Source organism: Ostrinia furnacalis, unplaced genomic scaffold (genome assembly GCF_004193835.3).
Source record: "Ostrinia furnacalis isolate ACB-3 unplaced genomic scaffold, ASM419383v2 OfSCF0976, whole genome shotgun sequence".
NCBI classification, from domain to species: domain Eukaryota; kingdom Metazoa; phylum Arthropoda; class Insecta; order Lepidoptera; family Crambidae; genus Ostrinia; species Ostrinia furnacalis.
This window is the reverse complement of record NW_021131215.1, coordinates 202165-223288: the sequence shown is the minus strand read 5'-3', so window position 1 is coordinate 223288 and position 21124 is coordinate 202165. Positions and strand designations below refer to the sequence as shown.

The following is a 21124-nucleotide window of genomic DNA, read 5'->3' as shown; positions in this document are numbered from 1 at the left end:
GATATTGTATTATTTTACCTAATTAAAATTTGCATGTTTCATTTTTACCTTTTTATTATATTATGCACTTTCCTGCGTCCGTCCTGCTTAAAGCGCTACAAACCGGTCTCAGTTGGTCTTCAATATCTCTTTAAAACGAGCCTCTAGTTGGTCGTGTTCATGCTGATATGTTACATTTATTGATTTTATTTGTGATCATGGTAAGACTGTAAATTATTTAATGACCTAAATCTATACGTCTTATCTATCTATACAAATATTATAATGTATACTATTTTTACTAATATTATAAAGCCGAAGAGATTATTTGATTGATTGAACGCGCTAATCTAAGACCAGGACCTACTGATCCGATTTGAAAAAAATATTTTTGTTTTGGATAGCCCGTTTATCGAGGAAGGCATCTAACATCATCCTACAGGCAATAGAAGCGGAGCAGTAAAGAAAAATGTTACAAACAAAGGTAAATTAATATTGTTCAAACTATTTTCACGCGTACTAAGTTGCGGGCACAGCTAGTAAATAAAATGGTGACAATGAGGTTGTTTAGGCAAAGCTTGGCACAGATGTCGCTGTGTACTTCAGACCCATAATAAAAAAGACGCATAAAAAGTTATCAATAAACTTTCAGCATTGTTCGAGTTTTACTCATCGGTTTACATTTATTATAAAGTCTAGTAGTAAACAAATACTACTAAAGGATTTTTGAAGGTTTTTATGCGACAGGACGATAATTGTTGTGATCATTAGTGACTGTGAAATCTTAGTTTTGAATAACAATTGAACTTATGTGCGACGTGATTACTGTGGTTAAATAAGTATTTAGTTTTTATAATGTATAGCACATGGAACGTAGAGGCCCTGAAAGCTAAATTAAGAGAACGGGGTGCATCTTTGAAGGGCAGAAAAGCAGACCTAATTGAAAGGTAAACATAACCTCAATTTCATGTTATAAATTTTATTCATCGTATAATATTAGCCTAGACGTCTTAATGATCTAGGTGACATCAAAATGTAATGTACTTCGCGGCTTTAATAAGTGAATATTTATTTTACAGACTTGAGGCATATGACAGGAATCAGAATTTTGATGCTGTTCAAGCGGAAGAAAATGATGATCCAAAAATGGTTTTACCAGAAAATGATGCTTATCGGGACATCAACAGCAGTATGAAGCTACCACCAATTACAAAGGAACATATAACCCTTTATTTCTTACAGTAAGTTCATTCTTTTAAGTACAGTTCTTACTAATTCTGATACAAAAACCTAAATCATTTAACAATGATAATTACCTAAATAAATTTTATTTTTTTTTCACTTTCAGATTTCATAAGAACCCAAATGATGGTAAATCATTATATGAAGCACGCTTCCTACATTTTTTGAGAGCAGCATTTATTGGTGACTCCTGGTACTTTAAAGGATATGTCAAAGCTTCAATGAAAAGAATTATGTATCAAGCTAATGTTAAATTAAGTATAAAAGGTGAGATTTTGGAGTGCAACTGTGAATGTGTTGCTGGTAGTGGAGTGAGTGCTCACTGCAAACATGTGGCTGTAGTTCTTTGTGGACTTGAAAATTTTATAAATGACAAAATTCTTCTGAAAACAGAAGCACCCACAGAAAAACTACAAACTTTCCATATGCCAAAAAAAATTTTTACAGGCAGTCCATTAAAAGCGCACAAGTTGCCATCCAAAAGAAAATCTATTGAGAATATTGTATTTGAACCATATAAAAAAAGAATTAATATTCAAGAATATACCCAAAAAGTGAGAAATATTATTCTTAACTGCAAATCCCAAATGCCCTTTAAACAACTATATGGGCCTGCAAATCCATATGCGATTGAAAATGACCATGATTACTGTGGACCTGTGACCAACAAAATTTTTGAGCAACTAGAATTAAATACATTATCTTTAAACAGAATTCAAGAAATAGAACATGAAACTTGCGGGCAGCGAGAAAATCCTAAATGGTTTATTTACAGAAAATGTCGCCTGACTGCTAGTATATTTCATACTATATGCCATATGAAAGAAACCACTAAAAATGGTTATGCCATGCAAATACTAGAAAAAGAAAATATTTTATCAAGAGCTATTATGCATGGTATAATTAATGAAAAAGTTGCATTAAAACAGTATATTGATTTATACGAGTTAGATGTGACAGAAAGTGGAGTGCATATTTCAGAAGAAAGGCCCTATTTGGCTGCTTCGCCTGATGGTATTTTAAATGAAGAGACAATAATTGAAATAAAGTGTCCTTATGCTAGTAGACATCAAGTTATAAGTCCAACTACAGTACCATACTTAATCTACATTGACAATAAGTTATGTTTAAAAGCAGAAACACCATATTATTATCAAGTTCAAGGGCAACTTTACTGCAGTAACAGAAAATATTGTAATTTTATAGTTTATACCTTTAAAAGTTTAGAGGTGGTTTTTGTTAATAGGGATGATGAATTCATAGAGCAAATGCTATACAAATTGGACTCTTTTTATCATTCTTATTTCAAGAAAGCTATAATTAACAAATATTATTATAAGAATTATTTAGAAATTATAAAACATGATTTTTCTGAATAACCATAATTAAACGTGTTATTTTTTGATGATTATTGTGCCAAGGTATTGTGAAAACAAAAAATAAAAGATATTTTATAATAAGGCTTTTATTTAGAACTATTGTCTGTATAACAAAATTGCTTATTAAAATTTCACCTTCGAATTAACAAAATATTATAAAAATGAAACACTTCAACCAAAAGGTTTCTAGACATTGAGATAAGATGCTAAAAATATTAATTTACAATTTTTTCCCTAAAGTTACATAACATGAGGCAAACAAAAAATATTTTTGACATTAACGGAACATAGTATGCATTGACATCAGTTTTAAAATTTTTATAAGTTTTTATCAGACCTATTAAACGTTCAATATGTATTCGATTAGCAGCTAATTTCTGGTCATGTTTCAATTTTATCCCAGGTAATTGAGATAAACCTTTCAAAAAATTTGGCACAAGTAATGTTATGTCTCTAGGTGCTAACAAATCTTGAGTGTTAAATCCCCTATCTGCCATGATTCCATCACCTGGATTACATTTATGAATAAGATTACAGCGTTCTATGATTTGCCTGTCACTAGTTGATCCTCCATATCCTTCTGAACAATATGACAGTAGTCCACCAGGTGTGGAGCCAACCAGAAACTTAATTGTGTTGTGATGTTTGTAACTACTAAAAGTGGCCTGTTGTGATTTTGGGTTTTTAGGTCTTGTGATAGGCACTTCAGTTCCATCTATAATTACTCTGGTAATTTTATGGTTTTTTTTAAACTGTGATGGCATAAAATAATCAACGAGTTCTCTACTTGGCCATATATTTAGTTTTGACCACAATTGGTGTACAAAATTTATCCATGTTACAAATACATTACCTACTTCTGATTTACTGATATCAAAATGTTTTGATAGAATAAAATCATCTAAGTTTCTTCTGAGTTTCATTAACATAAGTAAAAACTGATCTTCAATAGACATATTCATAACATGATTCCTACGATAACAAATACTGTATGCCATCGGCAAAAGAGTTGATAAAACAGTCTTAAACTTCTCAAAGCTTTCCAGTCCAGTATAGTATAGTATAGTTTCATCATCTGTCATAAGCTGATAGTTTGAAAAAAGCAAATTCAAAAGTGGAGTTTGTGTAAATGAATTCACAAGCCTGATTGATCTTTCTGGTTCATCGCTAACCGTGTTTCCTTTTTCATGTGTTTTAATTTCAATTTCCATTTGTACATCGGGTAGATTTTCTTCTTTATCAGAGACTTCAATTCTATCTTCCATGGAGTAATTACCAGTAAGTGTTTCTATAGGGTTCTGTGGAGGAAATAATGCTTTCTTTGCTGACCTTTCCATGTATCGATTTTGTCGTTCTATAGCAGATGTTGAAGGTTTAGGTGTCCATGGGAAAATGGAAGGAACAACACCTTTTTTTAGGTGTTTACAAAGTGGTGGCAGTCCTGGAAATAAATTTCACTTATTAATTTCAGTGACAACAAACACACGCATAATAACCTGTTATCTAGAAAACTAATTAAAAAATATATGATTAGAACCATTTCTAATAAGATAATTTTACCTGTCGTAGCACAAATTTCTTGATAATCGGATTCTTTAAAATGTTTATAGCATAACCTCGAATTCTTTGAAGCTTTGAATTTTTTTATTTTTGTAGCTTTTTCCCATAACTTTTTTAACTTCGGATCATTTGGAAATGTATGTCTTCCATTCTCGTTGCACCCTACTATCACACATCGAGGCATTTTTTATTTAAACCAAAAAATAAAACTTTGTTATTCCTCCAACTTGTTTGTTATGGGTCAGAAATACAAAGCGCAGCCTAGCGGAGGAAAAATGTACTATCCAGTAAACAACTCCATTGGTACCATCATTAAAAAGAAAACTGTGTTTTATTTTTTACTTAACCACGTTTCAGGGAACAAAAATGAAATATTAAAAGAAATAGGTACGACAGATTACGATGCAACTTGCAGAATACCTTGAGGTTCACGGTCGGCGCCAAGTCCTTGCTAGAGAATTATAATTATCGGTAACGGGCAGGCCCGCGTGGAACGGGACCGCGCGCGGGGGGCGCGCACCTGCGCCTGCGCACGGTGCACGCGGACCGGCCGCCTCACACTGCCACCAGCATTTGGAGCCTTCACGAGCTCATTTTCATACCCATCTTTTACTTCTGGGGATTTACTAACCTTCTGCCCACTAAAATCATGAGAAAAAATAAGAAGACAGACAAACAAAACAATGATTGTTCAAATCTGTTCTACTCGATTTTATGATTTTCAGTTCTCCAGGAAAACACCATCTAATAATTTAAATGGAAGTTCACTAAAATCATTTATTTTTAAGAATCGCAAGTCATCGGAAAATTAAAAAAACACTCGGATCAAATGGTTTTACTTGCCCTAGCAACGTAACAACAATACCTATAATCCGATGAAATTGAAAATATAAACATTAAGCTGATAGTCGTAGTAAATGACGATCGACGATCTGGTAAAGGTCGCGGAAGAGCCTGGATGCGGGCAGCGCAGGACCGTTCATTGTGGAAAACCTTGGGGGAGGCCTTTGTCCAGCAGTGGACGTCATTTGGCTGAAACGAACGAACGAACGAACGTAGTAAATGACAGTTCTATATAATCGTTGAGTCACGAGAAAAAGTATTTCAAGGTTCGCAACTGCATTGTTTATACCTACCGTACGGTATATTTATTATTAGCAAGCATTTCAATAATAAAACGAGTGCGATATCAGCGCGTTTCCGCCGGCAGCGTGTTCGCATTCTCTGTAGCACGTTAGAGCTGCACCGCGACAACGCGCGCGGCGTGCTGCATTGTTTTGTTATCTCCTCAATATCGCCCGATAACTGCTGTTTAGCACGTAGTACATCTACCGATAACCCAATCAGGTGCCAACTAAACAACAGAGGCGCCTCCATTGAAAAGGCAGGTTTTGAGGTTATTTCGAGCGGCGCCGACACGTGCGCCAACGTGCTTACGGCCCGAAGCCTTCGTGTGTGGATGGACAAATAGTTACATACGCGAGTTTTTTCATAATTCGATCTTAGTTTATTTCATAATATAGAACTGCATATGGCATTCTTTTCATAAAATACAATAAGTATCGTAGATTTCCAATAAAAATTTACTGGTGGCTTGCTTCACACTTCGCACTGACTTCTCGAGCAGAAAGTTGAAGTGATAGGTAGGTAATTTATAAGTAATTAGTCGAGTATCGTCAGTCATCGTTCCACTTGGCTGGGCCGTCGATGCGCGTGCGCTGCCGGAGTGTGCGGCATCGGCACCGCGTGGTGACAAGTGCGGAGGGTCGGTCGGCGACCTCGCCGCCGTGGGCGCGCGATAAACTTCATACGCTCATCTACATAACACACATGTGCACAGCCATAAGCCGTCTGTATCGCTCCGGCTGGTTATGTTCGATGCCGTTACATTTCTTGCTTTGAGATCTCGTTCGGTGCTCGGTTCTTGTTTCAAAACTCGCCGGCCCCGATCTGCGGTGAGTCCGAGTATTGATGCCACCAAAATTTAAAAATGTTCACGATATAAGCAAGTATCTTATCGCGCTATCGATTCAAAGCAGTATGTTATCTAAGTAATCAAAAACGAAGTCGCTCTATTAACGACGTAAAATGGCTAAATCATTAGAGCTGGACTAGCGTGGTAAATGTGGTAATGCCATTCTCTGACGTAATAGAGGCAAGTGACACATGTAACAGGAACAGTGCTATTTTTAGCACTTTAAAAACGCGGTTAGTTAATCGCGTAACTCTACTTATGGGATTAAAATGCCGTGTTTTAATTAAAACGCGTTTGTAAGGCAACACTTGAGCGTCATTGGTTTTCCTTCGAGAGTTTTTGCTTACGTGTATGGATTCACACGCGAGCGCCGGCAGTCGTAGCAAGAACTAGCGTTTGTTTTCGTTATGTATCTCTTCGGTATTGTTCTGCGCCTACTACTTGCTGGATTCGGTTACGATTACAGATGCCTGTGCTTTAGAACGCAAATTCCAATAGGTAGTTGTCCAACATGCTCCATACTTTACGAATAAAACGGATACAGAAGAGATTTCTTTGGCATTTGTCACGCTCCTTTGGTCTTACAAAAAAGCATTCATCTTATAGAGAAAGGCTCATGCACTTCAAAATGCTATCACTAAATTTGCGTAAGGACTAGCTTGACCTGTTCCTCTAGAAAAGTGGCAAAACGTGACTGTTGTAAAGATGGTCGAAGAAAGGTCGTTTTTTGTATGGTTACATCGCTCCGTGAATAGATTCGATCGAATCGAATCGAAAATTCGATCAAAAAGTGCCACGCTTTTCTCCAAAACATCATAAGAAATAAGGTTGACGGTGGCCAACTCCTGAGTAAATTTAATCTTCTCGTACCACGTACGATCCCCAGCAAGCCGATCTCACCCCTTAGTGCCCCCTGCCGCAAAACCGTCCTGGGTAGGAGCTCTACCATTCCTCGTTTATGCAAGTTGTTAAATGAGCACAGTGTGGCAGTGGATTTATTCTTTCTAGTTTGCCTTACGGTTCATATCCATAACATCCCTGCTTTAAACATATTACTTTACAAATTAGAAGCTGTGTCCGCGACTTGTTCGAAAATCGTTTGAATATTATTTCCTGTTATCGTTACATTTTTCATGATGCTCCTTCTAGTGGTTGTAGCTATGTTACATGGCTGTATAGCCTTCCTTGATAAATGGACTATTCAAAACAAAAAAAATTTTTTTAAGATTGGCGTGTTAGCTATAAGCACACACACTGCAGCTTAATCGTGCAAATAAAAATATACCATAACGCAATGTCTACTTCTGTTAAGATCCTCATATCACATTGTATTGAAATAATCGTTTAATTAGACCGCTTTTCAATCGAGTTTTAGTTGTTGTTTTCAAATCCTCAATTATTTTAAAGGGTAAATAAATATTTATAAACTGAGATAGGTTTATAATAGTAATTTCACGTTCACAGAGTTATCAGATCGGATGTTTGTGTAGTCATGTAGTGTTTTCGTAATTGTCATAGTTTAGTTCAATAGTGAAGATATTGCAAATTAATGCTTTTTATCCCAGAAATATTAGGTATATTTAAAAAAAAAGTTCTGCACATCATCTCAATGAACTAGTCCTCGGCCTTGAAAACTTCAGCCATGATGCCATTTCAATTAAAATTCCTCGTAAAACTCATGGCCGCAATGTTGGGAGCGCGGGCGCGTAGCGCGGGAGCCCCGCGCCCGCGCAGTGCTGCTTGACATCTCTCTGCTAGGGTTGTCCAACTACAAGGGACATTTCTACGACGCGCAGCGATAGTGTCTACTGCTGAAGACATGAAAATAATGACATGAATTACATACATTGCCGGTAACATATTCATTGATCATGCGGAGTGATGCGCGCATGACGTGCGCTATTCAAGGAGCGCAAGTGCCCCTGCAACTGCTCTGCAGCTCTACGTGCACGCCGCTGTTTTGTTTTCAACCTTAGCATTTCATGTAAAAGCTGCATACTTAATTGGTGTTATTATGCTAATTAATAATAATAATAATAATAAGTCAGATTCAAAAGGCGGTGATCCTCAGCACGGCACGCATTGTCCGGAGGTTCCTCAGCCTGTGACCCTGACCACCGGTAGCTTGGGCCCTGCTCCGCTACCAGCGGATTAACTATTTTTAAGTTTTTTTTTATAATGTATTTTTAGTTTTTTTTTTATAATTTACATTGTAAAAAAAATATTAAAAATAAGAAATAAAATGAATAAAGAGATAATAATAATAATAANTTCATTTAATTTATTTAAATCAGGTTACCTATAATAATATTTTTTCGTTAATTTATGAAAATATCAAATTAGCCCGTAATCCTGAATCCTGGTACATAAAGTTAGCCTATTAATTTAACACAGGTACGACTGTACTCAGTGTTGCACTATCAAATGCAATTGACGCGCCTCTATGCCAGGGTTTTTATGTTCCTGGTCAGGCTATACCTACCTTACCTACTTTTTTATAACTTTACAGATTCTCTTGAATTTGGATACATGAAAATAAAAGTTACCGAGCTTCGCAATGTCCAATAGTACGATGAACATAGGCATCCCCGGTCCCACAATGAAATTATTTCCTTTAACCGGTTGGTAGCGGCCTGCATCCAGCGCCTCCCTGCCTGCTGCTTCGCCTTGTAGATAAACGACGAACGTCGGAACGTCCCATTATGGTCCCACGCTACACTTCGGTTTCAGCCGTTATTTCTGTGTGCCCTGTCGTTTGCCACACTTGTCTGATAGTATTCGTAAGTAACCGAAAAGGCAGATAGAAATGGTGGGCAGGAGAATCGCGCACGTCAGGGACAAGATACTTTTGTTTAGCCTTTGAAGCTAGAATACAACATAAACCATATTTTGTTATTTGGCGTCCACTGCTGGAGAAACAAAAACCTACCCCAAGGATTAAAAGGATTTCCATAACGACCGGTCCTGCGGCATCCCCAGGTCCAGGTACTCATCCCGCCCGCGACCTTAACCAGATCATGGGTTCACCTAGTCCTCCTTTTGATTTGTAATATTGTCCTAAGCTAGGCATTTTCAAAGAAATAAACTTCTATTTGCAAGGATTATTGTGTTGTGTTAAATAGATGACTTGCCACTTTCACTTAAGCGTATTTTTTGTATGTAATGCTTATTAATATTCTGTGTTAGTACCTACTATTACTTCTCTCTGTGATTTTGAAATCACAACCTACCAAAGCTAACTGCGCACCTCGCTGGAATGCGACTTTCCCTCACACGCACCCGCGCACCTCCGCGCGTTCACCCCATCCGGATCCGTACAAAGCGTGGACCACGATGTGACGTCACAGCTGCCAGGTGCGCAGTTAGCGCGTTTTGCTCCTTGTCTCACTCGCAAGACAAGACCTAGCGGTAGTGATTTGCGAACCGAACTTGTACTTACCATGCCAAAGCAAAGGCCAGGGGTTCCATGATGAGTCTTATGTAGTCTTGATAGATCCTATTTTTTGCAACAAAAATGCTTAGCCTGGTCTGATAGCTAGTGTAGGTACCTATAGTGCTTACATGTATGAGCTTAAAAATGTATCTATTTGTATTCTTCTATGTGTATTACTTTTATGTGTGTGGATTTACAATTTATAATAGTTTGCTAGTGTAAAAATGGTTTTAACATGAACATACCTATTGACATTCGTAATAATATTATGGTGTTTTGGTGTTCTTTAGCCCCTCATGATAATTACATGGGTATCCTATGGGTAATGTTTCACTTATAAAATAAAACAACAAATATCATTGCATATTATTCTTTTTATATTTTTTCATCAGTTTAAATGGAAAATACAATTTCATTTATTTATAATGTTGTCATTTATTTATTGTAAACAAATATATTATAAAAGATTTACATATTACTATCAAAACAAAATATTCACAAAATGGCAGACTAACTAAACAATTACTTAGCTGTTTCATCAAGCATGCTAACAATTGCATCGTTTTGAGCTATACAAGAAGGAGAAAGTTTGGCACTGATTCCATAATTCAAATTCAAATGAAGATGGCGTAAATGCACATTGCAGCAACACTATCTGTCGTATAAATGAGTAAGTTAGTCTGTTCGTCCAGATTTTGAATAGGTACCTTTTATAACGATACTCTTCACAACCTCTCTTCAGCTCATGTTTATTGCATGTTGTAATACTGACTATTCACAAGCCGGCCGCCCGCGGCTAGCGCTGGCTGACCCCACATAGTAAGACCACGCCAAAGAGAGCATCTGACTATTGTTTTTGTGGTAACTTGTCAGTTTTTTATTAACTAATCTGCTGCCTCATTATTAATCGAAAATCATCATTGACTTAATAAAAAAAAAAAACAACAAACTCTGGCTCCTTTCGTAACAATACAAAATCCATCGAATGGATAAAATCAACTCAATTTAAACATTCAAACAAGTCATCAATCAATTCAAATTAAAAAGTACCTCTTCTCATTTCTGCTTCACCCTGCCTTAAAATCATACTATACACTTAGACAGTTGACAAACAAAAATAAAAAGCAATGGAAGAGGACATGAGCAAAAGAAATCACAAAATATATAGAAAAATACGACATTGTGTAAGGTTGCTTCAACGGGCGTGTCACTGTTCACTAGCGTGTGCTTACACAACATTACTCTGAGCAGCAAATAAAAGCTAGTTCCACTCCACTGCCACATGAAATGCCGAAAAGAAAAGTATAATTCATAAATTGTACCTATACTTTGTTTATATTCTAATTTTTTTTTACATTTTAATAATTTAAAAACAACCAGTACTTGGTCGAGAAATTTATATCCATTTTTTTTGTGTATTTTATATTTTGATGAAATATTTAAAAGCTAATTAACGTGAGCCGATGTCAGTATTCATAGCTAGTCGTCGTTCGCTCGATCCGGCTGGCAAGTTCCGCGCTCGTCGCCTGACTCGAGCTCGTATAAACGCATCTATACACAATAACACTACCGCATAGTCTATACATCTTGACTCATATAATGCACTGATATTTCGAGGGGCACAAGGAATATCGCAGCATTGTTCCGTCGCGCCGCAGCGCCGGCCGCCGCCGCGCCGCCCCGGCGACCCAATACTAATCATAATTTAAACCCCCCTCGCACACGTTGCATAGAAAATAAAATTAAAACACTACGATTACATCCCTTAACATGTCTACATGTCTAATTCGTACTCTATTTACATTGACATAATACATAATATTCAAATTGTTCGGCGAATCGACAGTCTTGGCCGGTCGACGCGGAACCCGACGCGGCAGCGGCCCACCTCTATTACTGTACAGCAAATTTACAATAACATTTGATCAAAATACGCAAACTCAAAGATCTCTATATCTAAAAATTAAAATAAGGTATGGATCATGTATGTAACGCCCGCCTTAAGCCGCTATAATATCAGCTATGTTAAGTAATATAACTTGTAAGGTGCACATGGCAACATCGGCACTGCAATAATATATATTACAGTAATTAAATAAAATAGGCCGAATTCATTGTATAGATTAAATTATGGGGTTAACACAACCTCACAGATAATAAATCTACTTAAGTAAATGTTGGCAAACATAACGTATAACACGAACCAGTGGGGATGCTGTCATGCGCAGGTGATACATATTTGGAAATTAGTACTCCTAATATATCACTAACTAGGGTATAAGAAAAAGAGATGTCACTAGATCCTAAATATAGTCTATTCTGTACAATGGACTATGATATTTTCATTGAGATATTTTTCCTTTGTATAAACATGACAAAATACAAATATTTCTGTCCAAACATCCTAATAACTTATTCGGTAACAATCGAGCAACATTTGACATTTAATTACTCCCTTTGTGACAGTACATTACATATTATTAATGTTTTTACAATTAAGATAAAGGGATCATAATGTTTAATAGTATGTATATTAAATTTAAATGGTCTGATTGTAATTTTAAGTGGTCTTAACTGAGCGTGCACTCATACACGTGACGTCACATTACGAGTGTCAACATACAGATAAACATCCCCTATGAACGGTTATTCAAAGCCTTTAAAAATAGAATCTCCTTTTATACACTATTTGCGTAAAATGTGCATCGATGAACAGTGCAAAATCAACGGTTCAGAATGGAATGCATCATTCACAATATCCACTTCAATCATTAACAACTTCCCCGAAGATTAACAAAAGAAATTAGTACCTATCTCTTGTGAAAAAAAAAAACAAATATTTCCATTATATAATAATATTCAAACGTTCTACATACATATTATATAATAAAACAATTGATAGTGCTTATACTAGTGGTAACAACAACATTTTCAACTGTCTCATTTCTATTAAATTGTTTTAGGTCTCATAAAATAGTGTTCCCTGACAGGTAAATCATATTTTTATAATGTGTAGGGCAAAAAAATTTACTATAATGGTAATTTAGCTAAATAAAAAAACATATACGCTGCATTATTAATCCATTGTTACCTATTTGCAAATTAAGTGTAAATAAAGTGCAATTACGACGTTCACGTTAATGGAAAAAATAAATAAAGAAATAAATTAAAATGCAAAGCGAATTTTAATCGTCTAATATCATGTCCACAATATTGAGCATTGTAATTGAAATGAGTAAAAAGCGATTATAATAAGTAAACCACAAAACGTAAAATGAGCAACAAAAGGACACTTACTATCAAATTGACGAAATAACTTGACATTTTTTTTTATAATTTTACTAATGATCTGTATATACAAAAAACAATTGACAATGTTAATTAAAAAAAAAAGAAAATAGTATAGCCGTTTTGACACATTAATTGACAAAAACTAACCGAAACAACAGTATCCTTCAACAAGGTTTCGTAAACCTATGCAAATTGTTCATAATATACTATTTATTATACATAATTATTATATGCATATGCATTTAATAACAACAAAGAAGTTATGATACAATAAGTGAAAATAATTTTAAGACTTCTAACCAATTTAAGGACACACGCAAACGCGTTTTGGAGTAATTGGACTTGCATAATATGACTTGCCTCGTTTAAAGATAAAAATCAGAGTTACTTAACGCTAAATCATTTTTCAAATATAATGGACGTTACTCACAGGACAAAGTACGCAAGACGGTTTTACCCACACTTGGGCCAGGGACTGTTTATGGGCCAAATTGTGAATTTTAGTAATTTTGTGTGTTTAGGATTTATTGCGACCGACCGCTTTGGGTATTTCGGTCTTTGGTCTTTTAATTAACCGTTGACCCATGGTTTTCGAATGCTTACGTCAATGTTGGAAGACAATGATCTCAGATGGCGCTCCAGTCTCCTGGCCCGAATGCCGACTAAATTACTACACTTTTTATTGTGTTTGGAGGGTTTTCTGAAGAGGACCAGAATAATTCCTTACTTCTAGTGGATGTTTTAACACTGGCCGGCTGTTGCTAACTTCAAGACATTTATTTGGCGATTAAAAATCAAATTTTGATTTATATTTTTTGGCAAATTACGTAATCACGCGGACTCCGCCGTAATATTTTCGCTTGACTTAATCCTACGACATTTGACACGACCTTTTTGTTTGAGAGTTACCCTTCAAGCCTTAACGATATTTACAACGTTCGATGCGAAAGTGCCGCGGCGGAGCCTTTTATTGAATAAATAATCATTTTGAAAGGAAGGACGAAATTATTACACTACCCATAACAAAATTCAACAAGAACGAGATAAATCCTTTCATAAGACACTAAATACTATGTACAACATGCAAGCTGGGCAAGACGAATAGAATGAAATGTACGTCCAACATTTAAAAAATGGATGGATTATTTAGAAGCAAGGGACGATTATCATGCTAAATAGTAATAGACAAAACGCGTAATTGTTATTAAGGCCAATTGATCATCTAAATTGACTTCTCAAAATTGGTTAGGTTCATAAAAGCCGACCTCCAAAATTAGCGAGACGTTGCAATAAGAGAAATAGTAAAATAATTGAGCCATTGGTACAAGCGAAATTCATATTTGGACAACAATAACTTTAGACGGCAATACTTTTCCAATGGAATAAAATGTGGACGAACAAATATCTAATATTGGACTATTAAAGTTTTAAAATTTAATTGGTATACGTATTATAATATTTACATTACGAAAACAACCGGACTAATTTAGTCTTTGATAAGGAGTCGATAAGTACCGACGATCGAGTTTGCGTCGGCCACATTCGGTGTGGCAATGACAAACGGTATAAAAGCACTGACCTTGACCACTTGACATTTTCTGCTCAAATAATATTAGTAATCAACACTCGTCAACAAGTTTCGGACAGAGAATATCAAATGCACGGTCGGAAGAAAGCAAGTATGATACATATAATATACATTATAGATACAGTATAATTGAAAAACAATTTCAGTATGGGCCCTCGTGTCCGTGTGGCAATGGCTAAGGCGCTGTTCCACAAACTTAATGGAAGAACTTCAATAACTTAGGATACGTTAAACAATATTAATGATTCACAGAACTTAACCTTAACCATTAGTTCCCTATATCGCGTTGCCAAATTGGCCAGGCGCCTGTGCGGAACGCCGGTGTCAATCCGAATTTCATTCACTTCAAGTTCATGGCTGAATTCTTGAAGACACAATGAACATTCAAACCGCACGTTAGAATAAAAACCAAATGAAAACTTATAAATATCTAGCGCATACTATAAATAAACGTTAATTGGATTTTACTCACGGCAAAAGGAAGAGATTTAGATTCAGTCGCTTGGATATTTATAGAAACATCGCGGTCCACATTAGCGCATCTCCAATTTGTCACGCTATTTATAATCTGTGTACATGTCGGGATATAATTTATACTATATGACAAATACAAATACCACATATAAATACGTGGTCAACAAATAATAACTCTAAGTAATCCTTGTAAATATAATTGCATTAACAGTCAGCGCGGCTTTGACAAGACTGTTCACTGTTCAGAATACAAAGACCTACGATTTAGTTACCTGTCACTATACGGGAGATTGACGTATAAAAATAGAATCTATGCTCACTTGCAAATTAACTGCATCAACAATATTGGTTTATGTAAGGCATTATGTTTCCTGTGTTGTACAGCACCCGACCTTGTTGGTACTATGAGAACCTTGTTTAGTAATGCGAACAAGAACTCTCGGCGCTCGCTCTCGTGAATTTGATTATGTTTGGTCGACAAACTGTTATAGTGAAAGTAGTCCCTCGCCGACGTATCGGACGGGCTACGTAACGATTCTCTCGGGTGACCGACATTGTTAGAATTACATTGCCGTTTCGTTTGCCACGGTCCAAATCGCGTGCACTTTACTAAGGCAACGTTTCGCGACCCATTTCACTTTCGCGAGAGCGATGCGACACGATATCATGTTACGACTAGCTTTACATATCAAGAGCTATACGTAGGGCGGACTAAGGGCTTGGGGGACTTGTTATCGGCCTTCACAAATAACTGGATTCACATTTTCCTATTATAAATACTAGTCTATTGTATGAATTAGAAATGCACAACACGAGCACCTGCATTTTGTTTATTAAGTAACAATTGCTAGGACAAACAAAATGCAGCTGCGTCTCATTAACATCGCTAACATTCTATATCGATTCAGCAGTTATCGGCTGATTGGAACTTTGTATTATCAACGTTATGAAAAATAAATGCTTATGTACTGTACATTTCTGTGAACATTCAGGCTTGCCAGCCTATAAAAGTACTTCCTATAGCGGATTCTTGCCATTGAACTGTCAACTATACTATATCTATCCGCTCAAACATTTATTTATCACACTTATTTCACGTGTAAAAATATATGATTCTTTTTCAATAGCAAACATTGCCATAACAACTAACAAAGGCCTTTTGATCCCCTGTCGAACGTCGATCATGATATTTGTGACTATCGCTACAATCACAGAAGTTTTAGGTCAATATGACGGCGACATACGCGCAACGATCTTCAAATGCAAAATGCATTTACAGAATGTTCTGTCCCGTAGTTCGCATTTGTTCTATGGTACATGATGTCATTGGCCAAAACGGGAAAACTTTTTCTTTATCTCAAAAGAACATCTTATCATGTTTCTGTCAAATCATCATACTGGTCACTAGTACGACTGAATTTGAGTAGAAATCTGGCGTCACTGTCGCTGTCAGGCAAATTGACCAATGAGAAGAAGCAAAATTGTCCCATTCTACCCAATGACGTCACGTCAAATCCGAACCCGACAGATTTTTCTGTATCGTCGCGCGAAGTCGCTTACCTCACAACGTGTTCGATAGGGTTGTACCAGCCCTTAGTCCGCAGCTATAAGTAGTGTCGCTGGTAGTAACAGTCACTATAGGCAGCGTGCGGCGGGCGGGAAGTAACTCGAGTGTCAGTATGCTTGCGTTGTGCTTGCAGTCGCAACGCGCTCCGTCTTTAGGTTGCGCTGGAAAAGAAAAATAATCATTTATTGTAGGAAAGACACATGGCAACACCAACCCTTAATGATTTGATTAGTAACGCGACCGAATTAGGGAAAAAACATTAGTTTTAACTCTCCGTTCTTAGAACAGAACCAGCAACAAGTTGCAATGAGGGTTTTCGCGATTGAAAAATCCGCCAGATGGCAATACGTAGACGTGAGGTCCAAATGCTGCATGATTGGTTATTTTTGACATGACATTGACAGATATGACAAAATCCACCAATCACGCAGCAGTCAGACCCCACATCCACGTCCCGCCATCTGGCGGATTTTTCAATCGCGAAAACCCTCATTGCACTATAATTTCGGTGCAACTTCATAATTATTTGTAGATGTCCTACAAGAGAGTTAAATGTTGTTTCCCGTTTTGTACCCTAATGCGGATGAGGCCAAAACCATAGTTAATATTCTATACCACATTCCAGATTCTGAATATGTCTGCTTTTAATAACAGTCAGAAATACCAGAATACAACGGTACCTGTTAAAAAGAGACGAAAATACTGACATAAACTAATGCACCACCTCTCTAGAAATAATACTACGACACAACGACGGACAACGAAAAAGACAGTAACAATTAGACCCTAACAATAGTAGATTACAACGTTAGAAGAAATATTTTTCTTTGATGTGTTACTTCTAACTCTAACCTACCATTATTTAGGTGCCTACACAGCGTATTACGAAACGACACTCAAGAATAACCTCTATTCTGTTTTGTTAAGATTCAGAATCAAGACCAATCATACACTTGAATCTGTATTTGAGTTCGAATTTGAGTGTCACTTCATAATACGATCCTATAGATGACCCACGCTGAACTGTCCCACCAAACTCAATGACAGGGGGGCGCTACCATCGTTCAACTATATGGTTTCCAAAATGGCAAAAATCGGAACCAGCGATCCGGTATTGACGGTGGCGCCCCACTGTCAATGTCATGCATAGGACAGTTCAGTATTTTGGAACTATACATGCGACTAACACGAATGTGTGAAACATTGATGATGAATGAATGATGTAGCATGCAAGTCTTCATTCAACTATTTTTCCATACAAGTGTCTAGTTTTTAATTTTTAAAGAAATATAATCGTCAACGAGTTTGGTTCTATTTTGATCGTTTTCTTCTTGTTATAACATTTCTTAATAATATCTGTTTGGTTTGCAAATAAATATATTCTCCTAGTACTATTATTTTACCGTCCAAACTTGTTTGACGAGTGTTTTTAATAACTACATGCGCATTGAAATCTTTATTCAAAATTTTCACTACTAGGCATGTCATTTAAGTCTTTGAAAAAGGTTTTGATAAATGAGATTTTAATAGGCATACAGTCTATCTACTTGAAGGACGTTCACAGTGCCTATTTCTACTAATTACTAACATTGACTAACTACCTAATTTCTTTTATTTATATGCTTCATTCGACTCAAGTCCTTTTTGTATATTTTTTCTTATACTTACGTATTGACATCCCTACATACCTGATTACCTTACTAAACCTTTATTTATACCTCACTACACATCCCTAATATCTACGATTTTTCTAGAAACATGCATTTTTATTAAACTTACAGGCATGTCTCCATAGTCCTTTATGTGCGGAGCGGTCTTGAAAATAAAAAATACTTAATGTTTCTATTAAAATCACTTTATGTAATGTTTGTCGTAATAAAGTGCAAGAATTGCATTTTTATGTGTGTTTTATGTCTCAAGTATATAAATGCATTATCGCATTTTAATGTAGGTATATAAGCTCATTTGGAATGCCTATTGTGTTTTTATGTTGTATAGGATTCCATACCCCGTCTGTCTTCGACAGAGAAGGGTTGATAATGAAAATAATGGTAGAAGATAAAACTATTTTTTATTTAATATTAAATCAAGGGTAAACATATAGTTCACAATACATACATAAAAAATATGATATACACTTATTACTAAGTTATCACATTTGTGTAGGAACTATCGTAATTTTCGGCCATATGGATTTTTTCCAGAAATTGGCCTATATCCTCTTGATCTTTACACTACAACTTAATTCTAAACTTTAATTAATTAGCACTAAAGTCGGTTTTAATACACTTACAACTTCATTGAGTAAATACATTCATTCACTAAACTTAGTACTTATATGTGCTAACCTAAAAATTAATCTTCCATTTAAGTATAACAATGTACTATATTATTATACTAGTCACCAGTTTCCTGGCAGTAACACTGGCAGTAGAAGAGTAGGCAGTTTGGTTATATCTGGCACAAACGATAAAATTGAAATACACAAACGAAACTTTCATTCACTCGTTCTACTTATACATTCATTCACAGTGTAATGGAGTGACCTACAGTTAATGGAAGAAATGCATAGCTAGATACCCGGTTGAACAACAAACTTAAAATAAATCTTAGAGTAAACTAAAAATCAGCATGATTCAGTCAGATGACCATACATCATATGGCCATCTAACTTACTCTTCTTGAATTGTGACCTTGTGTTAAAAGGGTGACAATTCTAGGATGGTGTGCTTTCTCAAAATCTTAGCACCCACTGTAACCAATGACATTTTATATTAGAAAAAAACAGGGCACATACATTTTTATTAATAATATTATGAGCCCTATCACAAAGGGGCTAAGGTCATATAGGTATAGCAATAGAAACTGATTCGTTCGTCTGTCATTGTCAAAATAAGAATCAGAGCCCTAAGAACATTGAGAGAAAAAAACTCGGCTGTCATTTTCAAAAAAGGAATCGTTATCGCCGGATCTACCAACGGAATTTGTACGCGTATTCGCACACCTCGCCGCCTTTAGTTTGGTTAAAGCAATAATGGTATACTTTACACACCAAGTGATCGTATTGGTGGACCATCCTCTTGAGGTGCGACAGTTTCCGATGGAGGAAGTTGACTCGCTGCTTCTGGTGCTGGTACGCAGAGTCGTTGCTCACGCGTCGGTATTCCTCCTGGATGCGCTGCTCTATGTTCTGTGGAGGGAAAGTTGAGGGTTAATTATGGCAACACTGTCATCATCACTAGTCTCTATGCTGAAAGATTCTCCAATTTACAAGGCAAATGGAGGACTTGGTTGGTTCCACTTTAGGAGGGCGATTCTGTAATTTACAAGACATTTTTACGCTGACCAGACGATGGGACACTATTATGCAACTTTGAATGCGAACAAGTTATTTTAGGGTTAAGTTATTTAATAAGCCGACGTATTGAAACAAATAGTATAAGGACATAGTTTATATGGAGACGTTTTAGAATGTATACTGTATTCCTTATTATTGGTTGTATTATGAATAAAATACATTGGGAATTGAACCCATGGCGCTGAAAATTGTCAAGATAAAATATAATCAACCTAACAGTTAACAGTTTAAGGTGCAATATTGAGCATAAGAAAACAACAATCTATTTCAGGCCAAAACAAACCCTAATGCTATCGGAAAATGATAATAAATTCATTGAAATTCATGAGGTTACTGACACCGAGCGCGTGTCACTATTATGTTGATGTTATCGCTCTGACGCGTTTAAACGGTCAGCTTGAAATGGAAATGCGTTTAAATTGTCTCAAAATAAATAGAAAACATGATAGGCAGCTGTTATTTTTCAGTTAGATGTCAAAGGCATTAAAATACGATCCCAATCTATATCCAATATTATAAAGATGAAGAATTTGTATGTTTACTTGAACGCGGTAATCTCAGGAACTACTGGTCCGATTTGAAAAATTCTTTCAGTGTCAGATAGCCCATTCATCGGGGAAGGTTATAGGCTATATATCATCAAACTATGACCAATAGGGCGGAACAGTAAAGAAAAATGTTGCAAAAACGGGAAATATTACAGCTATTAATATATTATTATAGGCACAGCTAGTAATATGTATTATACACGTTGAAAGTTTTGTGAGGATGGATGTTTGTTACTCTAACGCAAAAACTACTGAACGGATTTGGATGAAAAAAAAAAATGAATGAGATTTATGAGTTTAAAAAAAATGTGTGTGTGTGTGTGTGTGTGTGTGTGTGTGTGTGTGTGTGTGTGTGTGTGTGTGTGAGTGTGTGTGTGTGTTTTGACACATACCTGCTGATCAGGCGAGTGTGGCGGGGCCCTATGCAACTGTTGCTCGAGGCGCGTAAACAGTGCCGCCACTTCGGCGACTCTCTCGTACAGACTGCGGTATTCTTTGTACAGTTCCGCGAATTCGTTCTTGTACGCCCGGCGGGTGCTGGAACTAGTTATCGGCGGGTATTGCCTGTGGATTACATTTTAAATTAGTTTTTACGCCAAATTAGTCGTTATAAAATAGTGATAATGTGATAGAATCTGTTTTATTGAACTATTCGAAGACAAATTAATTAGAGTTAGAAATGTACCTATTAAATTTTAACTTTTAGGTAAGGCAACATTGATACTAGATT

The 21124-nt window shown here is 36.2% G+C and overlaps 3 protein-coding genes across 5 annotated transcripts in view; 1 reads left to right on the top strand and 2 right to left on the bottom strand.

Annotated features, from left to right (window-relative positions):
- The first annotated feature begins 546 nt into the window (after positions 1-546).
- Positions 547-3128, top strand: LOC114350783 (uncharacterized). The gene is made up of 3 exons (XM_028301715.1): positions 547-926; positions 1059-1220; positions 1328-3128. The coding sequence occupies exons 1-3, from the start codon at positions 835-837 to the stop codon at positions 2598-2600; spliced, it is 1527 nt and encodes a 508-aa protein (XP_028157516.1). The 5' UTR covers positions 547-834; the 3' UTR covers positions 2601-3128.
- Positions 2809-4457, bottom strand: LOC114350784 (uncharacterized). The gene is made up of 2 exons (XM_028301716.1): positions 4161-4457; positions 2809-4041 (listed from the first exon to the last, which is right to left on the bottom strand). The coding sequence occupies exons 1-2, from the start codon at positions 4342-4344 to the stop codon at positions 2816-2818; spliced, it is 1410 nt and encodes a 469-aa protein (XP_028157517.1). The 5' UTR covers positions 4345-4457; the 3' UTR covers positions 2809-2815.
- Positions 4458-10018: 5561 nt separating this feature from the next.
- The window catches only part of Su(Tpl) (Suppressor of Triplolethal), a 57799-nt gene continuing 46693 nt past the window's right edge, over positions 10019-21124 (bottom strand). Inside the window, exons 12-15 of one of the 3 annotated variants that reach the window (XM_028301704.1) lie at positions 20787-20958; positions 19541-19678; positions 18268-18303; positions 10019-16649 (exon numbers count right to left, since the gene is read on the bottom strand). In XM_028301704.1, the coding sequence (XP_028157505.1) occupies positions 16596-16649; positions 18268-18303; positions 19541-19678; positions 20787-20958 (400 nt within the window). In that variant the 3' untranslated portion in view covers positions 10019-16595. Of the gene's footprint in view, positions 16650-18267; positions 18304-18540; positions 19679-20786; positions 20959-21124 lie in introns of those variants that run through there. The other 2 variants (XM_028301706.1, XM_028301705.1) reach the window with 2 other exon arrangements.

Excerpts from the sequence above, each read along its gene's own strand:
- LOC114350784 (XM_028301716.1), bottom strand. The coding sequence starts at position 4,344 with ATGCCTCGATGTGTGATAGTAGGGTGCAACGAGAATGGAAGACATACA. Across the intron at positions 4,042-4,160 it reads AGAAATTTGTGCTACGACAG|GACTGCCACCACTTTGTAAA; the intron begins GTAAAATTATCT and ends ATTTATTTCCAG.
- LOC114350783 (XM_028301715.1), top strand. The coding sequence starts at position 835 with ATGTATAGCACATGGAACGTAGAGGCCCTGAAAGCTAAATTAAGAGAA. Across the intron at positions 927-1,058 it reads AAAGCAGACCTAATTGAAAG|ACTTGAGGCATATGACAGGA; the intron begins GTAAACATAACC and ends TTTATTTTACAG. Across the intron at positions 1,221-1,327 it reads ATAACCCTTTATTTCTTACA|ATTTCATAAGAACCCAAATG; the intron begins GTAAGTTCATTC and ends TTTCACTTTCAG.